General features: G+C 35.2%; 4 protein-coding genes across 4 annotated transcripts; 3 read left to right on the forward strand and 1 right to left on the reverse strand.

Moving 5' to 3' along the window:
• The first annotated feature begins 1,444 nt into the window (after window positions 1–1,444).
• On the forward strand, window positions 1,445–2,353 carry LOC130623254 (uncharacterized). The gene has a single exon (XM_057438726.1). The coding sequence runs from the start codon at window positions 1,445–1,447 to the stop codon at window positions 2,351–2,353; it is 909 nt and encodes a 302-aa protein (XP_057294709.1).
• An 11-nt stretch (window positions 2,354–2,364) lies between these two features.
• On the forward strand, window positions 2,365–2,862 carry LOC130623255 (uncharacterized). The gene has a single exon (XM_057438728.1). The coding sequence runs from the start codon at window positions 2,365–2,367 to the stop codon at window positions 2,860–2,862; it is 498 nt and encodes a 165-aa protein (XP_057294711.1).
• A 3,235-nt stretch (window positions 2,863–6,097) lies between these two features.
• LOC130623256 (uncharacterized) lies at window positions 6,098–7,300 on the forward strand. Its single transcript, XM_057438729.1, has 2 exons — window positions 6,098–6,300; window positions 6,445–7,300. Exons 1-2 carry the CDS (start codon window positions 6,098–6,100, stop codon window positions 7,298–7,300), a joined length of 1,059 nt encoding a protein of 352 aa, XP_057294712.1.
• Window positions 7,301–21,838: 14,538 nt separating this feature from the next.
• LOC130623257 (uncharacterized) lies at window positions 21,839–23,073 on the reverse strand. Its single transcript, XM_057438730.1, has 2 exons — window positions 22,861–23,073; window positions 21,839–22,573 (listed from the first exon to the last, which is right to left on the reverse strand). The coding sequence occupies exons 1-2, from the start codon at window positions 23,071–23,073 to the stop codon at window positions 21,839–21,841; spliced, it is 948 nt and encodes a 315-aa protein (XP_057294713.1).

A 23,073-nucleotide genomic window follows, 5' to 3' on the forward strand; every position in this document is an offset into this window, starting at 1 on the left:
TGGATACCACATTAGCCTAAACGAGCTTGGACCGCCTATCAGCTGGAAATCCAAGAAGCAGACATCTGTCGCGTTATCAACTTGTGAGGCAGAGTACATGGCACTGTCCGCAGCGTGCCAAGAAATTATTTATCTTAGTCGATTGGTTAGCGAGTTATTACCGTTTACCATGTTAACACCGATGCTTATGAATGACAACCAAGGTGCATTGTCTTTGGTTAAGAATCCTGTTAAGCATTCGAAATCGAAGCATATCGATATACGCTTTCATTTTATTCGCGATTGTTACCGCGATTCCCGCATTTATTTGGATCACGTGCCGTCAGATGAAAACATCGCTGACATCTATACTAAACCTCCGAAGAGACACTATTTACAGAAATTCGAACGATATCTTTTTGGACAGAAACTTGACCTCTAGAGGGGGTGTTGATATATTCGGTCACGGCATTTTAGATGTTGTGATGACTAAGCATTTTTAGTTTGTTCTAGAGGGTTCTACGCAATATGGTAGACCTTGCTTTTGCATAAGACTTACATTCGTACTTATAATTCTTGGTGTCACTTCTTGTGTTCAATCCTCCATCATGTTAACAGAGAGCATTCACCCTGAGTTTAATATGTTGAGAAGCACATATAGTAGTGTGAGACCACCAACATCAAGAGTGCGTGTCATTATGGAACAACACCATTTGAAAGTAACACCAGTATGCAAAATCTATATTCCTAAGATTAAGAAACGGAAATCGAAGAATGATTTAGACTATTAGCTGAGATAGCCAGTGGGGAAAGTATATAATGTATAGTAATTTTAACATTCAGATCATTAGCTGAGATAGCCAGCGAGAATGTATATAGTACATTTTTTAGTACAATTTAACATGAGTATAATACTTACAAATTAGCTTTAGTTGTTGCTAAAAAAATATCAGGTGATTAATCCATTGCCAATGACACCATGTTGATTTTTCGACTTTTCGATTGACTTCAACGACCACGAAAATTCCCAAACTTTAGACTCACATATCTCGTAAAAAAAATATGTAAGTAAGATAAGGTTTTTTTTAGAAGGTTAACCAAGTATTCCCCCATACGAGTATGCAATTAGTTTGTTCAGAAAAACTTCTGAACGCGATTATTTGAGCATTATCCTGGGATGAGCAAAACGAAACTTTTAAAATGATTCCATATTTCCCTGAAGAGCCACCGACATACTTGCGAAGTTCGTTCTTCCTTGTTTCTGCTTGATTGAAATTCCCAAGCACGTGGTCAAACTTTCCGAAGCCAAAAATAATACTTTAATCACAATTCAATAGATCTTTTATTCAAAATCAATCAAGCATAACAATTCTTTGATGCCGCAGCCGCGACTACCATCTTGAAATTTCGCTGACGTAATCACAAATTTCTTGCGCGAGCAAAATCTCTGAAGTTCACGGCTTAAATGAGCGTGATGCAAGCTTTTAAAACTGAATTAAAAGCGCGAGAAAAAGTTTCAACCGGTCAGGAGGAAAGCCCTTGTTATTCTGGTGCTTCCCTTTATGTTGGAAATCGACGGAATTTCGATGCGAAAGAAAGAAAATGTGCTTTTTGTGAAAACCCAGGGCACAAACCGCAATTTTGCTCTATTGTTTCCAAACCGACTGCGCGCTCTTCCATTTTAAAAAGGAAAGGATTATGCTTTTTATGTCTACAGTCAGGTCATGTAGCAAGACACTGCACAGTTAGATGGAAATGTTTTAAATGTAAGGGACGTCATCATGTGTCTATTTGCAATAAGGGTAATCGAGACCAGGATAGCATTGATCAGAATGAAGGTGAGGGAACTTCAAATAACGTGGCGAATACTGAATGTGATTTTAACGCAGTTTTGTTACAAACTTCGTCTGCGGAAATTTTTTCTGATGATAAAAACTGTCACAGGTTTAGAATTTTGTTTGATAGTGGCAGTCAAATGTCATACATTTCTCCGCAAGCGGCGGAAAAATTGAAATTGGAAACAATCGACAAAAAACAAATGTGTCTTAAAACGTTTGGAGGAGCTAAACAAAACAAAACTTTGGACATGGTTAGATTTACCGTTAAAACGAAAAATGACGAAGAAAATATTACGGTAAACGCGTTCGTATCCGAAATATGCTATCCTTTGACAAACCAAAACATCGAGGGTGCAAAATCTAACTACCCTTTTCTGTGTCGTCTCGATTTAGCAGACAGTAATCCAAAAAATCAACCATTAAGTGTGGATATTTTGATTGGCGGGGATTATTATTGGTCCTTTATGAAAAACGACATGAAACGTAGCACCAAAGGTGGGCCACAGCAATTTCATCAAAACTGGGATATATTTTAAGTGGCGGAGTCATGGGTACTAAATTGGATACTTCAGTGAACATTGTTAATACTCATGTTTTAAAAGTGCAAAATAAGTTGAGTGAAAATAAAACACTTGAAGACTTGGTTCAGGGATTTTGGAACATCGAGACTATGGGAATTAAAAAATCAGAAGAAAACGAGATTTCGGATCATGGTATTGAAGCAGGTGTGACATTTAAAAAAGATCGTTATGAGGTCAAGCTACCCATAAAAGATCACGATCTGCTTGAAGATAACTATGATCTTTCAAAACAAAGATTAAAAAACATGATTAAAATTTTCAAAAACAAAAGCGAATTGTTGAAACAATATGATAACATTATTCGAGAACAAGAAAGTTGTCAAATAATTGAAAAGGCACCAGATGAACACGTTGTAGGACACACCCATTTTTTGCCGCATAAGCCAGTGATACGGGAAGAAAAAACAACTACGAAGGTGCGCATGGTTTTTGATGGGAGTGCAAAAAAAGTGGTCCTTCTTTAAACGATTGTATGGAACCTGGCTCCTCCATAGCCACGCCTTTGTTCGATGTTTTAGCCAGATTTCGAGCCAACAACATAGCTTTTATTGCTGATATAGAAAAAGCTTTTCTACAAATATCCTTGTTTCCAGGCCATCGAGACTATGTAAGATTTTTGTGGTTTAAGAACATTGATACTATAGACTTTGACAATTTTGATAATAACGATTTAGAGGAATGGCGAATTTGTAGAGTTTTATTTGGTTTAACAGCCTCGCCATTTTTGCTGAACGCAACGCTTTCGAAACATACTAAAAACAAGACGTATGATATACGTAAACAACCTCGCGAATAAAGTTTACAAAAAGCTGTCTATTAAATTGTGATTTCTGTTACGAAGCTAGACACGACATATTTTGCTATTCAGATGGGCAATAACATTTCTTGTGGACTACGCAGTTATTTTTCGAAATTGATTTGTAAGATCTTCTTGAACGGAAAATTCCTCGAAATTTCAATTTTCGTTGGGTCAGTCTGGGGTAAACTGACTGACAGAAAGAAGAAAGCGAAAACGAGAAATTCTTTTCGCTACAAAAAGAATTTCGTTCTCGTAATTATTTATATATGGTGGAGCGTCTTCGTTTTTCTCTTACGTATTGTTGTGGAAATTTTATTTTTCGCAGACTACTTTCCAGGCATTTGGAGAGACCTTAATTCTGCCTATATTCACTTTTGAAAACTTTGGTGGAAACACCTTTACTTTACCAATTAGTTAAATAAAGCTTGTGAACACTAATCTTATCTTTTTAAAAAATAAACAATATGCAGGCGCTGCATAAACTATCTCGCTATTGAAAATGCACAACTATGAAACATCCACAATGCAATTTCTGCTAACAAAAAATACAGCCTATCATTCATGGTTGAAAGTCGCGCGATTGAAATGTTTATGAGCTTAAACTCCATTTAGGTGACAAAAATCAAAATTTTGATGTCACTATCATATTCAGCATACTTTTTTTGTTAACTGTGCCAAATTTTGTCGAAAATAAAGTATTTTAATTTTCGAACCAATTTTGGCCTAAAATGACATTTAGGTGACAAAAAATCAAAATTTTAATGTCACCATGTTCGGCATACTTTTTTTGTTAACTTTGCCAAGTTTTGTCTAAAATAGTTTTTGGACCAATTTGGCCTAAAATGACGTTAAGTGACAAAAATCAAAATTATGGTGTCACTATTATGTTCAGCATACTTTTTTTGTTAACTGTGCCAAGGTTTGTCGAAAACAAATACCAAATTTGGCCTGAAACGTCATTTAGATGACTTCCTCCAAGTACTTAGAGAGTTTAGGTACGAAATTTAAATCTGTGACGTTGCAATTGATTATTTTGGACATAGTTAGTTACGAGTTAGTAAAAAGAAAAAAAAAGTAAAAATAGTTACCAAGATGAGATTCGAACACACGACTACTCCCGTGTCGGTGCTCAGAGAGGCAAAAATTTCCATTCTTGTAGGACACATTTGCGTTTTAATACAAGCTCACGAACTTGTAATAATTATGATGACATTGATCCTAAATTTACCGAACGATTTTTAAATTCTTTACATGTCGATGATTTAAATGGCGGCTCTAAAAATGTTGACGAAGGGTTTACGTTTTATTGTAAAGTTAAAGATCGTTTAGCAGAAGCAAGTTTTAATATGCGTAAATTTCAGTCCAATGCTCCAAAACTTGAAGCTCTCGTTAACGAACGTTACAAAGGGCCTCTTGAGGTAAACCATGAAGGCAACACAACAAAAGTTTTGGGATTACAGTGGCTTAAAGATAGTGATAAAATTGGGTTTAATTTTGAGGAGATAAAGCAGAAATTTCATGCGAAGCCCGATACAACGAAACGCAACGTATTACAAGCAATAGCGTCAATTTTTGATCCACTTGGCTTGATAAATCCTATTATTGTTAAAATGAAAACCTTTTTTCAAGATTTATGTATTAAGAATGTAAAGTGGGATTCTCCTTTATCGGAAAAACACTTAGAGATATGGTCAGGTATTGTGCAAGAGTTACACGAAGTCCCCTCTATTCATAATTGATAGAAATTATTGTTATAATGATGAGAACAATCCGTATAAGTCTGTCCAATTACATGGTTTTAGTGACGCGTCTAAATCAGCATACGGATGTTGTGTTTATATTCGATTTGAAACAGAATCCGGTAAGATTAAAACTGCTTTGGTATCGAGTAAATCGCGTGTTGCTCCAATTAAGTCACAAACCATACCTCGCTTAGAATTATTGGGAGTTTTAATGTTAGCAAGACTGTTGGATACAGTCTCCCGTGCTTTAAACAATGTTCATCCAATCGAACGTATATTTGCGTGGATTGATTCTAGTGTTGTGTATTCTTGGATTAAAAACAGTGATAAATTTATAAACCTTTTGTACAAAATAGATTGACTGAGATAAGAAGATTATTTGATGTAAAATGCTTGAAATTAGTTGGCACTAATGATAATCCTGCCGATATTAGTTCCAGAGGTTCTTCGCCATTAAAGCTCTCCACTAGGAGTCTCTGGTTTGAGGGTCCAGGTTTTCTAACTTTACCAGAAAACGAGTGGCCGCGTCTGCAAGTTGGAGACAAGTTCTTGCCGGAGTCTTCCTGTGAAGAGAAACTTTCATTGAATGTTAATACAGAGTTTACGTGTTTAAAAAGTGACTCTGATGTAGTTAATGATCCTTGTTTATCTGAGATCATTAAAGTTGATAATTATAATAGTTTTAAAAAATTGGTGCGCGTTACGGCGTATGTATTACGATTTATAAGAAGATGTAAAGAAGAAAAGAAGAGAAATGAAAAGAAGACTACTAACACATTATTACTAACAAAAAGGGAGTGGCCCGAAGATTTGTCGGTGGAAGAGATTAAGTTTGCGAATTCAAGTGGTTAAAACTGTTTCAGTGGAAGGTCCAGAATAACAAGAATTTTGAAGTAGAAAAAGTGAAACTTGGTCTTTTTAAGGATGACGATGGAGTTCTGCGATGTAAAGGTCGTGTACAAAATTCACCTTTACCATACGACACTCGGCATCCAGTGTTTTTACCTACACAATGTGAGCTTTGAGCTAACCATAGTGCGCATGTTGTGTTAGCCGATTTCAATTTTTGAGCTACAAGTACCTGATATGTTCATCTCACGTTCACACAACAGCGCATCGTTAGCTCTTTTGTAGCCGAAACTAAAACGAGAAGGAGCTATGAAAAAGAAAGAACGAAAAAAAGTCTTGTTGTTATTGTTACTTCGAAGAAGACGACGTAGCCTAGAAAGAAGAGCATTAACAAAATTGCAAAGAAGGAAAAGATTTTGGGTCAGAGAAATCTTTCTTAGAAGAAAAGAGCTTGGAGAATACCATCGTTTATTTCAAGAACTTAAAGTTTCCGACAGAGAGTATTTCTTTAGGTAAAATTATGTTCGCTGATCCTACAGTCAGTTGTATTTGCATATCACGATTAGGGTATCGGTGTTAATTTTATTAAGGTACTTGCGCATGTCACTGGACTGATTCGAACATCTGTTGTCGTTGGTTGGTTCAGTAATTCAAAGACAAGACACTCATATGAGAGAATCGATATCAGCGGAACAGCGGCTGGTCATTACCATAAGGTATCTATCAAGTGGTGATGCTCAGCAATCTTTATGCTATTCCTTCCGTATTGGCAAATCAACAATATCATCAATTATTTTGGAAACGTGTATTGCAATCTACGAGCAGCTCAAAATCAAGTATTTGAACGCTCCAAATTCGCAGGAAGATTGGCTAAGAATTGCAGATACCTTTGAAGCGAATTGGAACATGCCACATGTAATAGGAGCAAAAGATGGGAAGCATATCAGGATCCAATGTCCAAAATTCACAGGCACACAATATTATAACTATAAAGGTTTTTTTAGTTTAGTTTTAATGGCAGTTTGTGATTCAAATTATTGTTTCACAATGTATGATGTGGGACAATTTGGAAGCAACAATGAGAGTGGGGTACTGGCCAATTCAGCAATGGGAAAGGCATTGGAAGAAGATGCATTGAATGTTCCCAAGGGCACGATTATTAATCAAAACACCGGAGCAGTTCCTTTTTATCTTGTTGGAGATGAAATTTTTCCTCTTAAAACTTGGTTAATGAGACCCTACCCTGAATCTGTTCTTACCAGTGAAGAAAAGAGAATTTTTAATTATCGGCTTTCCAGAGCAAGAAGGGTAATTGAGAACGCATTTGGCATCCTTAGCACCAGATGGAGAATCTTTCACAAGCCCATCAAAGCTACCGTTAAAAATGTGGAAGATTACACTCTCGCTTGCCTCAGTCTTCATAACTATTTGAGACAAACCGAAAACGCTATGTATACTCCGCAGGGTTTCCTTGACTCTGAAAGCAAAGATGGTCAGATTAAGGAGGGATAGTGGAGGTTGATGAGAAAAAATCTTACAACGATGTTTCAAAACCTAAATCCGATTCGCGGGTCTAGATATAGTAAAGATGCCCTTCAAATGAGGAATACTATTACAGATTATGTTAATACTGCTGTTGGTGTCACCACTCTTTCGGTTTTTAGTTTTTATATATTATGAAAAACGGTTATATATTACATGTACACTGTTTCATTTGATGCCTAGTGTAATATTTACAAGAAAAAATATCTTAATTATGCACCATTCGCGTGTAAAATCCATTCCCCGGTGTACTCATTGCATCATTTTGGTTTGATGCAGTTGGTGTAACAATACTATTGTGAACTGGACTAAAATGTGCAATTTGGTATTTAAATAAAACTCCTTGAGTTTCGTGTTCACCAAAATATATTCCCGCTCCGAAAGCTTTCGCAAATCAGCCGCCAGTGACTTCACATACAAATCGATTGCATCCATCTCTTTTTCGGTGGAATCAGCCTTAATTGATTTACCCAAATCACGAATTAAATTGAGTTCCATGTCATCGAGGTATTCGTTTTTGTTTGTTCTTCTTCGTTTTGCAGCGTCCTTGTCATCTTTCGCTTGTCCGTTTGCAGGTCGACCTCTTTTTTTTAGAGTGCGCTGTTGTTGCTGTGGCACAGGTGAGGTTAAGGAACTTGTCCTACTGAAGGTTTTAGATGCCCCATCGTCGTTATCGTCCTCATTTTCGGTGAGATCAACGGGCAACTCCGTGTCTTCATCTCCCTCTTCATCAGAACTATAATCCGTATGAATGTTGCTTCTACCCTCACGGACGTATATGAAGTTATCTAGCCAGGAAAGATATTTGTACAACTCCAAAGCCTTTTCAGCTTTTTCACTCTCTTTGGTGGATGTGCCAGATTTTTTTGACTTCTTAAAATCATTCTTCTTTTTATTATACCTTTTTCGAAGCTTCTTAAAGGAGGTCTTGGCAGCATTCCCTAGGAGTAAAAATAATAATCTTTCGTAAATTTCCAGTATGCGTTTTTAACAAGAATACTTTAAAGCTGGTATGACTTGAAAAAACAGAAAATACACATTTCCAATTTGCACTTACCATTTTCAAGGAATTCGAGAGAATTAGCCACTTCTTCCCACGCATTTTTTACACAGTCTTTTTCTTTGTACCCCCTATCCGTTTTGTCAAAAAGACAGGGATAATCTTTCACCCTGAATGCTAACTTTTCTTCTTCTTCAAACGAAAGTTTTTTTATTTTGTCAGCCATTTTAGTTTTGAAATGACCTTTTACAACGAAGCATACTACTATTTGTAAAAAAATAAATCGCTTTGAGCACGATTTATGTCGGCTTCCTTTGAAGATCGCTGAAAGTAAGCTTATCTCACTGTTAGCCGAAAAAAAAATATCAAAAAATTTTGATTTCAAAAAATCGGCTAACGATGAGCTAACGAAGAGTTTAGCGAAGAGCTAAGCAGGTACTTTTACGTTCACACTATGGGCTAAGGTCTTAGCGCATCATGCGCACTATGGTTAGCTCATCGTTAGCCCATAGTGAGAACTAAGCTTTATTGTTTCGGATTAACATCGTGCTGTTGGTCATAATGGACCACGTGACACTCTTTGTCACGTGCGTAAACAATTTTGGATACCGCGTCTCAGACAAGTTGTTAGAAATTTATTACGTAACTGTACATTGTGTAAAAGATTTGAAAGTAAAGCGTTTACTTACCCAAGTACTTCTGCGTTACCTGATTTTCGTTTGTCGTTGAACTTTGCCTTCACAAATATTGGAATCGATTATGCAGGTCCGTTGTATATACGAGATATTTATTCACGTTCTGATGTACATAAAGCGTGGATTTGTTTGATTACTTGTGCTAGCAGTAGAGCTGTTTATTTGGATATTAGTACTGATTTGTCTGCTTCAGCTTGTGCTAATGTTTTAAAACGTTTTGTAAATAAAAATGGAGCTCCGAAAGTTATCAACTCAGACAATGGTTCTAACTTTATTAGTAAAGAAGTTCAACATTTTGCATCATCACATGGCATTAGGTGGTGTTTTAATATTGAAGCTGCCCCCTGGCAGGGTGGATATTTCGAAAGGCTAATTCAGTCTCTTAAACGTTGTTTGAAAAAAGTATTTTTTAAAACTTTAGTTGATTATGAAGAGATGTTGACTATTTTGTCAGCAATTGAACGCATACTTAATAACCGTCCTTTGACTTTTTTTTAAGACGATGTTAACGAAAGTCCATTAACTCCGAATCAATTAATATACGGAAAAAACGTTAGTATCGATTATGAAGAATACGATGGCGAAAAAAGTGACGAGTTGACAGTTCGCGCGAAGTACATAAAAACTGTGCTCGATCATTTTTGGAAACGTTGGTTAAATGAATACGTTGTCGATTTACGCAAATTTCACAAACAGAAGAAGAAAAAGCTACAGTCCTCTTACGAAATTGAAGTAAACGATGTTGTTCTTATACACGATGATGTTAAAACTAGAGCAAAATGGAAGATAGGTCGAGTAACGGAATTGTTGAAAAGCAAGGACGCTCGTATACGTGCAGCAAAGGTATTAGTCGCAACTAACAACAATCGTAAAACGATAATTACACGCACTTTGAACAAACTTTATCCTGTTGAACAGTCTGATCGCGACTACGAGAATGACAAGGAAGATAACGACGAAATTAAAATTGACTTTATAAACGAAGATGACATCATCGTTTTTGGTGGGGAGTGTTAATTATTTATGTATTTTTAACACGTGACTCTTAAAGCCACGTGTGACGAATGTGATGTAGATGTATACTTTTTAGATGCTTCGGCAGTACAGAAAATATTTTGTTGATATAAGACACGTTTTCATGAGTTCCTTTTTACGAGATATTACAATAATTAAATCACTTTGAGTGAAAAAAACCCCAACAACTTTACAACACCTTATTTGATATTTTCAGCAACAACTATCTTCAAAAAATCAAGGAAAAAAAAATATTTGATAGAAGTATGTAAAACCGAAAAGAAAGGGATTATGATGTTTTCCATTAGAAATTTCATTTTCTTTATTTGAAAGCCATCTTTTATGTCCTTACTTTGGAGTTTTAAAGGCTGTGTGTCGTGTGAATCAAACTTTGAGAAAACATCATGCAAAATGCAATCTTAATAGCTGTTGTGTTACAGAACGTCTTATTTTTAAATAGTTTACAAAATCCAGAACAAGATGTTCAAGATGGTTCTACTACATAGCACCTTTTTGGAAAAGAAACATATTTGTTTACATTGTTACTTTCGTATTAAAAATGGAAATATTTGATATTTGTCTTTTTCTTCTTCTTTAAATCTTCTTTACATATGTGGGTTCAACAATATTGTTGGATCCACAAATTTAAAGAACCAAGCTTTCATTATCAGTTCTTTTCACAAGGAACGTCTTTTGTTTCGTCACCATAACGACAACAACTTGACAAGTATCACGCGACAAATTAGTTTGGTTGCAATTTCATAAGTAATGATTAATTAACAGCTAAATATCTTCCTGAAATCTGCTCCAAAGAAATCATAAAAAGCAAAAGACATGGAAGATTTTGCGATTTTGTTGCGGTTTGTTTCATTCATTTAAACAAACTGTGTTTATTCTATCCTGTTTTAATGCCATTTTAATTCCTGGTTTAGTTCAACTCTTCTGGTGTCTAATATGCTGGTGACCAACATTTTGATTAATTATCAATCAATTATAATGGGCACCTACGCACTTTAGAGTGAATCACAAGATGCATATCTCAAAAATTGTAAGAAGCAGAGTCATCCACCTCACCTAATGTTTAATTTTGCGCATTGTATTTTTTTAGGAAAGTAAAAACCAGAGTAATTTAAGAATCACTTGCGGCTTTAATTGTCTAATTGTCGCAAAAAAGTAAAATGACAGATTGGTAAATAAATTAATTAATAAATAAAAATGGTTTACTCGGTGATTTAGTGAGAGAAAAAATGATCAGTAAAGTTGTAACGCACCAACAGTTAACAGCAAAGTGATTATTGTCAACTTAATTCCTTTTGGTGTGTTGTTTGAAGAAATCCAGTAGTGACAGAATGAGAATGAAGCGCTGTCGATAAAAGGACGCAAAAGATAACATTGTTTGATGACCGTTCGTCCGTCAGCAATTGTTTTTCTGGTTTGTCATAAGGCAAGGTTGTAGGGCATACATATTTATCAAAGGTGTGTTAAATTTTCTGAAGCTTTCAGATTTTTTAAGCGGCAACATATAAAGTGATCGTAAGCTTTGCATGAACTAAAATTCTAAGCATACTGAAGACCATTGAATAGATCCTTAAACGCAATAAAGACGGTGAATACAAGAAAGATAAGCCTGTATTTTCCGTAGCTGGTAAACATGAAAAAATATATTACCGTTTTAGAATACCGTTTTGTCAGTATTCTCCTAATTTCCCATAATTGTATTATTATTATTATTATTATTAAACAATATTTATACAGGATTTTTTACACTTCAGTAAAATGAACTACTGCTATCATCGTGTGTCCTGTCAGTAAAAAATATATAAAAGAAAGAAAAATATAAGCAAAAACTATTATCTACTAAATATTTTTTTGTAAATATACGGTATGTTCTACCCTTTAAAAGTCAACCGATGTGCAAACCAATTGGTCCTTGCAGAGGGTGGTTCAAAACTCACATTACTAAAACTAAATTATTTCGGTACAAAGATTTAAACACTTTGGAATGTTTTATTTTTCCTCACAAAATTCAATACGTAATAATTTATTTAAGTTTGCACCAACTTTGCTAAACGAAGAAACAAAACATTTTCAGGCCGTTCTTCTGTTTGTTATATGGTAAACGGTTTGAGTTTTCAGCATATAACGCTTTTTAATATCTTATAAGCAACATGACGCTAAGGATAGATTACCGGGATGTAAAAAGAAATTGTTTTAAGTGGCACGACAAACTTATTGAGCAAGGAAACTCTTAATTTAGGATTCCAAATTATATAGCAAGAAAGCAACAGGTAAGCAACAGTCGAGCCTGTAAAATAATGAAATTGAAGCAACACTGAGCCTTAGCCAACATTTTGTATTGTATGAAAAAAGTGTACTTGCTAAAAAGAACTCCTCTTTCAGTAATATGTGTCGTGAAATAAAGCAAAAATGATTTTTCATGCTAAAAAGTAAGAGAATTGTCGGATCATAGTCGATATGGAAAACACGCCTTTACTGTCCCAGAAAAAAATAATTAAATTACTTGATAGCAAACATTTTAAAGCAATATTATTATTGGTTGGTGTAATAATGGCGGCGACGGACGTGAAAACGGACAAGGAAAATATTTTTAACAAAATGCTTGAGGATATTAATAAAGAGATGAATATTGAACATAATAATGTAACTGTTAAAAAAGGTGTATATAAAGAGCTCAATACAACTTTAAATGCAGAAGATTTTATCGATAAGCACTATGAAAAAACTAGATACAGCGCACTGAGAGATTCTATCCTTGAAGACGTAAAAGGTGAGATAAACACTCTTATCTCAAATCAAATTTCAAAACTTGTCAATAATTGTTCAGTTGCTCATAAGGATGACCAAACGGATAAACTGGAATCAAATTTATTAAAAGAAATTCAGTTTTTGCGACAAGAAATACAAAGTAAAAACGAAATCATAAAAATTTTAGTTGAAAACTCAGTCGAGCATAACTATTCTACAAAATCGCTACAGCAAGAAAATTTTAATTCATTTCAAACAGTTAATAAAAAAAATAAAAATAGAAGCATAATCATTAGCAACAACAATGAAGCTGTTAGTCGCCATAACAACCAAAGCCTTGTTCATCGAAATCGATTTGAACATCTGTATAATGAGAATAATGATCACTCTGAAATAACAGAAAGTTTTAGAGGTGATACTTATAATAATAATAACTTTATCTCCATAGTAATACGCTAGGTGTGTCTGTCTGTGTGTCTGTGACAGGCAGAGTGGATGTCTTCATTTTCCTTTGATGTTGCCGGAAAAAAATCTTTGATGTTGCCGAAAAAAAATATGTCTTCTTTGTCGTGAAAAGCCGCGAGTTTTGTGTGGTTTGTTAAATGAAGTTCTAGCACAAAGTAACGGAAATTGTGTTTGCAAAAAAGATGGCTGTCCTTTTTAAGCATTTGTCTTCCCTTGCCTTCAAAATAAATCTTTACAAAAGCATTTAAAAAGGGGCATAGTATATAAATGAAGTATAGAAAGGTTTCTGTAAGGTTTGTTTATGTTTTTTAAAGTTTTGAGGATCTTATTGATGCGAGACATGTTTGATAGCTAGCATCAACCACACCAACAACAACTAGCTAGGTAGCTAGGAATTTATAAATATGTAGCCATGTTCTTTATACCTAGCTAAGTCTCCAGTTTATATTTAAGTGACCAGCTATTAGCTGCTGTAGCTACCTTATGTTAGCTTCAGTTTTATGTTGCTTTTTACATGTAAGCTAATCTTAGTGGTCTTTGCTAAGAATGTGACTGTAACTTATTTTAATTGACATTTTAAGCTTAAATTAACAAGCCACAACAACTTTTAAAAAGTCGATTAACCGTTTAATTTTTACATTTTGTGCATATTTTTGCGGGAGAGGATGGTATGCAACCGAATAAATGATTTTTTAAAGTTTAACTTTTTGTTTTTAGGTGTTTGTTTAAGTTTGGCTTTTTGATATTTTTCAGGCTGTATTGTTGTATAAGCATTTAGGGAAAAGACAATGTTTAAAATGCGTAAAGAACTTATTTCATAGATCTGTGCTTACTGTTGCAAGCCTTTCTTTTCGACACTTCAGATTAAAATATTGTAGGTTTTCAACATAATCACATAATAAGATGTATACATATTTGAGATATGTGTTATTTCTGACATAATTTCAGTATATTGAATAAAAGGCATATTCATTATACTGAAATATTTGCTGATGTCATCAAAATTCAAATGACAGAACCTTTCAATTGTTTTTCTGCCTAAGTGGATTTTTCCACGGCCTAATCGACTAGTACATAATAATGAAGACATAATTGTACATAATAATAAAGAAAACATTCCAACAAAAAGGCAATCACTTAATAACGCTAATAACACTAAAAAAATTACATGTATACTAGGAGACAGTATAATAAAAGGCATCAACGGTTACAAGATGACCAAATCCCTTGACTACAACCAAAACAAGAGAGTCATACTAAAATCCTTTCCTGGAGCTACGACAGAAGACATGTATGAATACGTCAAACCAACCATGAAGAAAAAGCCAGATAACATCATCCTTCATGTTGGCACAAATGATCTTTCTAGAAACGTAGCACCAGAGGTTATAGCTAACGATATAATTAATTTAGCAACATCATTGATTCACTCGAATATGAACGTATCCGTATCTGGTCTGACTCCAAGAAATGACGATCAAGGTATTAGATGTGACGAACTCAATGACCACCTATATAAAGGATGTGCTGAACGAAATATCGCATTCATAAATCACTATCAGCAGATGGATAGGAATCGTCACCTTAACAGAAGTAAACTACATTTGAACCAATATGGATCGGTAACACTGGCTAATTCTTTTTTAAATTTTATTTCTAAGGATTGACTTGGTGTTTGTATGAGCAATAGTATCCCCGCAAAAATATCTAACAAAAAAGAAGCAACTCTTCCTAATGCAATTGCACCATTTAATATAAATAAAACTCTAGAAACGATAGAAAATGATATATCGTTCTTTTCCTGCTTAAAAAACTTACGTCTACAAAACTTAAATGGGATTATTCTTGGACAAATTAACATTAATTCCGTACGAAATAAATTCGACTGTCTAGTTGATTCCTACCGCTCAATTTAAAATTGACGGTTACACAAAGCCTTTTCGTCTGGATCGTAATAGTAAAGGTGGAGGTATTCTCTTATATGTACGTCAAGATATTCCATCAAAACAGTTGCATCCAACTAGTACTAGTATGGACAATTTTGAAGGATTTTTTGTCGAACTAAACCTGCGAAAAAAAAATGGCTGCTCTGTTGGTCATACAACCACCACAAAAATGCTATATCTGAACATCTAAAAAATATTGGTAACGGTCTTGATGTTTTGTCCGCAAAATATGACAACATATTACTATTAGGAGATTTTAATGCGGAAATTAACGAAAATAGCATGACAGAATTTGCTGAACTCTACAACCTTAAGTGCCTCGTGTAGGGCCCCACATGCTTTAAAAACCCTGATAACCCATCGTGTATTGATCTTTTTCTCACAAATCGATATAACTATTTCCAAAACACCAGCACATTGGAAACAGGTCTCTCCGATTTCCATAAAATGGCCATCACTGTAATGAAAATATATTTTCAGAAACAAAAATCTCATATCATCAAATATAGGAATTACAAAAACTTTTCAAATGAACGTTTTTGTTATGAGCTAACATGTCGACTTCAAAATATAGAAAAATCGAAAAAAAAGATAGATGATGAGTTAGAAAACTTTCATGAATGTGAAAAAATACAAAAAAAAATACGTAAGAGCAAACCAATCACCGTTCATGAATAGGACCCTGCATAAGGCTGTTATGAAAAGAAGTAGGCTTAGAAATAAATACTTAAAAAATAGAACAGAAGAAAATAGATTAGCTTTTAATCAACAAAGAAATATTTGTGTCACACTATTTCGAAAAGAAAAATATGATTATTACAACAATCTAAATGTTAAAAAATTACCGATAATAAGACATTTTGGAAAACTATAAAACCTTTCTTGTCTGATAAAGGACCATCGACCCAAATTATAACACTAATAGAAAAAGAAGAAATCATATCGGATGATGAAGAGGTTGCAAACATTTTCAACACTTTCTTCACGAATATTGTAAAAAATCTGGATCTTACAATATCTGACACAATCCTTGTAATTTGCTCAAACGTAGATGACCCTGTTTTGAAGGCTATTAAACGATATGAAAACCATCCAAGTATACTGAATATAAAAAAAAACATTGGTGATTACAATCCTGGTTTTTCCTTCAATCATGTAGAAAAAGCTGAAATCAGGAGAGAGATACGAAATTTGAATATTCATAAGGCATGCCAAGAAACCGATATACCAACAAAAATAATTAAGGAAAACGAAGATCAGTATTTAGAAATTTTACATTTCTCTGTTAACTCTGCAATTGATCTGTGTAAATACCCAGAATTTTTGAAAAGGGCAGATGTGACACCACTTTTTAAAGAAAAAGACAGATCTGACAAATCAAACTACAGACCTATAAGCATTCTTAGTAACCTTTCAAAAATCTTTGAGAGATGTCTGTATCGTCAGATTGAAGATTATTTTAACCGATACTTAAGTAAGTTTCAGTGTGGATTTAGGAAAGGCTACAGTGCTCAGCACTGTCTCACTGTTATGCTTGAAAAATGGAAAAAGGCTGTTGATGAAGGTAAAGCATGTGGAGCCCTTCTGACTGATTTATCTAAAGCATTTGACTGTCTCCTACATGATTTACTGATCGCAAAACTTCATGCATATGGATTTGACATGTATTCCATACGCCTAATTATGAGTTATGTGAGTGGAAGATTTCAAAGAGTAAAGATAAAAAATTCGTATAGCTCATGGCTTGAAATATTGCTTGGCGTTCCGCAAGGATCTATTCTAGGCCCGTTACTTTTTAACATATTTATCTGCGATCTTTTCTCGGTTGAATTTGATTTTAATGACATTGAATTTGCGAGCTATGCAGACGACACAACACCATATGTTATCGGTAATGACTCAAAGGAAGTCGTTACTAAACTTCAAAACATGTCTGAAAAAGTGTTTACATGGTTTGACAATAATGCAATGAAAGCAAATGATGACAAGTCTCATTTGCTTTTAAGCGATAATGAAATATTAAGTACACAGATAGGCAACTCAGTAATAAAAGGCAGCACTCATAGACGCCTACTTGGAGTCATTATCGATAACAAACTTAAATTTGATCTGCATGTGTCTAAACTCTGTGCAAAAGCGAGTCAGAAACTAAATGCGCTTACAAGGATGACATCTTTTATGAACTTTAATAAGAAGAAACTATTAATGAATTCCTTCGTAATTTCACAATTCAATTACCGCCCTCTAGTTTGGATGTTTCACAACAGAGCTCTAAACAATCGTATTAATCGAATACATGAAAAAGCACTGCGGATAGTCTATAGCGACAGTTCTTCTTCCTTCGCAGACCTCCTTCGCAAGGACAGCTCTGTTACGGTACACCAACGAAACCTACAATCTCTTGCAACTGAGATGTACAAAATAAAAAACGACATGGCTCCAGAAATAATGCAAGATATTTTTCCTGTTTATAATCCAAAATACAATCTAAGAAATAATCGAGAATTTACTGGCCGTAATGCTAAATCAGTTTACTATGGTACAGAAACTTTATCCTTCATCGGTTACAAAATCTGGCAACAAATTCCGGTAAGAATCAAAGAAATGTCATCCTTGCAATCCTTTAAATCCCAAATTAAAAAGTGGGTACCAAACTGCTCCTGCAGACTATGTAAAAAATACATCCCACAAATTGGTTTTATATGACTCGCGGATGTACTCTCGCTAATTTTATATTTGCTTATACACTCAGTTAATTTATACAACCACAAATGTTAAAAAATTGTATATATCTAAAAATATTTTATGCCTTATATTTATACTGTATATTTTAAAATCTTTCTTTTCAAGTTGACATTAACTAGCTTTTATTAGCTATATATGTATTTATACTTAGTCAACTATAAATAAATGAATAATAATAATAATATTCGGCGAATAAAATATTATTACTTTGTCTCACCTCATGATGTCATCAGAAAAACATTTAAACTCAAATTAACCCTTTTTGTTTTGTTTTGGCTACCTGACTTAGTCATTTGAGAGGGAGGGTCACTGCTAATGACTCGAAAGGGACCTTGGTTAAGGTGAACCCACTCAACTTCTTACTGCACCAGTTAGTTGCTAGTGTACTTTGTCGAATTTGATACGATGTAGTCAAAAAATAAAAGCGCACACCTGTCGCAGGAAGGTCCATAAAAAGTTATTTGTAGATTCAATTTTTTGTGCGTGGTGCAATTACAAACAGACAGACAAACTGCAGTTAGTATTAAAGAGATCACTAGATTTCTCTGGGAAAATAATTTCCCCGATTAACTTTTCCACAACAAATTATTTATTATGTCGCATCCGTTTCTGTTAAAAACATTTAGAAGAGATATATGTTTGGGACCATTTTAATTCCAGGGAAGGATAGGCAAAGTTCGGCAGACATTCCTGCATTTTGTATTCTGTATTTACAATACACCGACCACGAAATACTCGTAATTGTATATATCTCGTAATTGTTTTCCGGAAATCTAAACAAGCAAATACGTGCTAAAAATGGAAGGAATATTGACAATGGTAGAGAAAATAGGTAATCGTGTTTAAAAAATGTAAATTCCAATCTGCTAATGATATAGGATATTGTTGCACAAGGAAGGTTAATACCATTTCGTATTGTTTTTTAAATCCAGCCACCTCCTTCCTATGTCGTTCGGAAAAGTTAATTTACCACGTAGGTGGTATGTCTTGTCACGGTCGGCTGTAATAGACTGAAGGTCATAATAATGTTTATTTCAGCGGACAACAATTACTCACTTGTAATTAGCAATATTATACAATAGGTCATATTGTATTTAGCAAATAAAATGTAATCTTTGTGCACTATATAAATTCATAAAGGTAAAGAAAGAAAAAAATATACAAAGAGGTGGCAAGCCACCGCAATGATGAACTCAACCTGTTAGGTCTTGGGAAATAAGCTAGAGGTTGCACTCCTCTAGAGAAAATTCCTCTAAAAGCACAATTCTCCCCTTTTACAAGGAATTAATTAACAAAATATAAAAAAATAAAAAGGACACAACACATTTGAAAAGATGAACAGAACTTTAACCAAGGGCAGGTAGGTTTCGACCCATATTTCTGAACCTAAGTACCCTGGATGTCTAGCTGGGTCACGTCGACTTACATTAGAATTCTGATAATCCACAACAATTTTATGATTAGGCAGTATACGATCATCTTGGTTTATATATTCCACTGCAGCACGTATTGCACTAGAAAAGCCTGCTTTGTCATATTCCAAGTCCTCGATGTCAGCAGCAAAATGAAGCTTTTTTTAACTGCAGTGACATGCCCATACAGGAGAACTAGAAAACAGCTACACAGTAGTATGTACATTCTGAGTTGATTTCCTTGTTGGTGCGAAATCAAACTTGCTCAATAGAATCGCATGAGACAACAAGACTATGTCAAACACTTTCGTGGTTATAATATACCGAAATTAACTTTAAATTTACGAGATGTCATCTCAAAAATGTATAAATTTGCTATGGCTGTGGAGGAGAATTTCTGTCAAATATTCCATCGGACAATATACAAAATTTAACCGTGGTTTCAAAAATCAAAAAAAGTTATTTCGACCCTACGAACGAAAAAACAAGCATACTCCAACAAACTTTAAAAAGTGTACAATCACTTCAATCATTCATGTTTGAGCAGACAAAATAATTTTTTTGATGCTAGATTCATTGTAGTTGCTGGCGATATAAAACTATTACGCCAGCAGCATATTCGCATATCATGTACCGCAAATATTTGTGTGAAAAAGGTTTACAATACAGCAAGCTGCACTGAAGTATCTTGTCTACAGGGATGGTGGTTGTCAAAACTAGGATTAGGCTCACAGAAGAAGGTGCTGAATACACTTTCTTGCTTATTACAAGCATGAGTACTGTCCAACTTGGACACAAAACTATTTTTTAAGAAAATCGTCCAAAACTATTTTTTAAGAAAATCGTAAAGAGAAAAAACAATCCTTCTATCACAAACAATACGACACAAGACAGAACTAACAACATAAACGGACTGGTTACAGATCAAACACAAATAGAAAAATGTATATGTCAAAAATATATTAATATAAAAAAGAATTAAATAAGACCCCCCCTGTGCGCCAGAACTTGTGACTTTGGCTGTAGCTTTCCACATGTGTTACAGGGCCTCAACACTCAGCCTTACACAGGAGGTTGTCACGACAGGACCAGCCTGTCGATATTTGACTAAGGACAGCAGGGTTGTCAAGCCTGAAGACCAAGTTAGTAAACTTGGGCACTTTACCGAACTGGGGTAAAAAGTGGGGTCGTTACACCCAAAGACAAGCTAAAAGCAAACCCCTTTGCTAAGCTTCTTATAAGTTACCAGAGAAGAGTGAGCTGAACTCTTTACCCTCTGGGTATTAAAGGTAAACTGGCTTGTATGAACAAGCTGGGGTAATACAAAACCGCTCGGATTTACATTTCCCCCCCATGACCCTGGTAGTACAGGTTTAAAGCAACAGCGAAGGTACTTTATAAAGAGGAAAAAACAAACAAAAACAAACAAACAAACAAACAAACAAAAAGCTAGCAGCGGGTATAAAAGAAAACATATGACTGTAGTGCTGTTGAGCGTTCTTGGACCAACTTTGCTTATTGCCTTATCATTGCAAAGGTACGAAGAGTTTGTGGTCCGATCGTTGATATGGGTCCAATAGTGGCCTGCATTCAATGTTCCAGAGTGATTTATCACAGCTACCAAAGTCACTAGATATCGGGATATTGAGATAAGGATTAGAAGAGGAAAAACTTTCAACAAATTTATTGTCCTTAACCAGATGTTCTCCATCTCTTGCAAACCTTTCAGGTGTAAGGTTATTTCGCTATTCCTCGTAATCCTTGTTTCCCTAGTGCTCTCTTGGTGCAGGGAACATGTGGGCAAAACCATTTATTTTCAGCCTTTAGATTTTCAGAAGCTAAAAATATACTAACTGACAATTGTACGCTGGAAGACAGTGACAGTGTTAGGATGTCCTGATTTTCAACAGTAACTGAAGAACAGAGACAGGTGTTACAGCTAACTGACACCGATACTTCTGTTGAGATGTTCTGAGACGCAATTACCGAGAACCCCTTCAATTCATCAAAGACAAGAAGTAACATCTCTGCCACATCTTGCTGAGAATTGTATTGGAAAGTTGTATTTCCAGAAGAGTGTATCCTACGTTCTAGGGCCTTGAGAACGTTTGAAGGATCAACGGGGGTCAAAGAACGGTTTAACATGGTCATGTTAAGAGCAATCGCTTTCATAATTGGTGACAAACGGGATGACTCCGAAGCACTCTGGGACCATAGGGATGGAATAGTACTTAGTGCTTGCAAAATAACATTGGCATAGCACGTATTGCCTTTGTTGACAAAACCTGCATTTATAAAAATTGTCTTTGTTTTGGCACTAGTTTTGTTATGGTTGATTTTTAGAGAGACTGGAGTGCGTGGACCTGATAAACGACCCTTGGGCATTTCTTTTACTGGAGCTGGATTACTTTGACGAGATGGAACAGACTTGGGCGAAAGAGTCTTCCTCGTTCCGGGTGTCTTTATTAAGGAGTCTTGAGACCAGTCTCTTGACCCCGAGCAATCCATACACAAAAAGAAGCTGTCATACTGATTTTACCAAGGTATTTTGCGATGGAATATGCCATTTTGTTGGAAAAACCCAGCCTTTTCAGACACGCCGTGGTTGTTCTCGCGCAATAACCTTTTGCCCCTACTTCTACAGCAAAGAAATCAACTTGCCAACCACTGGACAGAATTACGTTAACCAAGCAGGAATATTTAGTGACTTTGGTGGAGTGCCAATAGTTTGCATTTTCCTCGCAAGGGCAAGTGAGTTCGATAATTACAACTCGGTTAAGTTTATTTGAAAATATAACTATATCAGGTCTTAGTTGTGTCACAGCAATGTGGCCTGGAAAAACAAAGTTTGGACTAGTGTCGGCAACAACTATCCAATCGTTGGTGAGATACAATATACCTGTAACCTTTGTCTTTGATTTGGGACTAACATAAGCACCTGCCTTAACAAAAGTCATAGAATTACATTTCCTGGAGATGGTAAGTGGAAGTGTTGAGAGGAATTGTTTTAAAGTGTCAACCAAGTGCACTAGCACCGAATCGTGCCTAAACGTATAACTTCCCTGAACTAGAGCTATTTTACATGCACCCAGAATGTGAGCAGAGGTGCAGATTTCTTTGTGGCACAAAAAACAAGATGATTCAGTAATTATTTTCCAACGTTTTAGATTGTTTGGGGATGGTAAGACATCATATGTAGCCTGGAGACAGAAAGATAAAAGGTTTGGCGGAGTGGCTAGTATGTCTTTCCAGGAAAGATCGAATTTAACATAGTTCTCCCACCTAGTCCACTGGCCTTGGACTTGAAGCTGCAATGCTCTGGAACTTTCTGGTAACTTTCTTCTTCAATTTCCTTTGATGTGTTGGAAACCAATTTCCTATACCCATAGGTGTCTTTAGGTGGTATAACGTCTCTCTTTGTAACTCCAATTCCGGGCTTTCCATATTGGATGGGACCTCTCATCGCTTTGTAATTTAATTCACTTACAACCGTGTCCACTGCCTCGTTCGCTCGCCAGGTACCAGCCTTTACAGTGGCATTAAGTGCAGACAGAATGGGATTTTTCGAATGGCGCAATAGTAGGTGAACGCTGATTTTTGCAGATTTTAATATGGAATAAGACTCTTTATGGGTAAAGGACATGGGGAGAATTCGGCATAAAAGCTTATGTTGGTAATGGAGTGGTGCAAATTTAACCAT

The sequence above is a fragment of the Hydractinia symbiolongicarpus genome, chromosome 13 (assembly GCF_029227915.1).
Source record: "Hydractinia symbiolongicarpus strain clone_291-10 chromosome 13, HSymV2.1, whole genome shotgun sequence".
NCBI lineage: Eukaryota > Metazoa > Cnidaria > Hydrozoa > Anthoathecata > Hydractiniidae > Hydractinia > Hydractinia symbiolongicarpus.

Bases quoted from the DNA above. Each gene is read 5' to 3' on its own strand.
- LOC130623254 (XM_057438726.1), top strand. From the start codon at position 1,445: ATGAGCGTGATGCAAGCTTTTAAAACTGAATTAAAAGCGCGAGAAAAA.
- LOC130623255 (XM_057438728.1), top strand. From the start codon at position 2,365: ATGGGTACTAAATTGGATACTTCAGTGAACATTGTTAATACTCATGTT.
- LOC130623256 (XM_057438729.1), top strand. From the start codon at position 6,098: ATGAAAAAGAAAGAACGAAAAAAAGTCTTGTTGTTATTGTTACTTCGA. The intron at 6,301-6,444 runs GTAAAATTATGT...AGTAATTCAAAG, and splicing joins GACAGAGAGTATTTCTTTAG to ACAAGACACTCATATGAGAG.
- LOC130623257 (XM_057438730.1), bottom strand. From the start codon at position 23,073: ATGGTTAAATTTGCACCACTCCATTACCAACATAAGCTTTTATGCCGA. The intron at 22,574-22,860 runs GTAAGTGAATTA...TTCTGTCTCCAG, and splicing joins ACGAGGCAGTGGACACGGTT to GCTACATATGATGTCTTACC.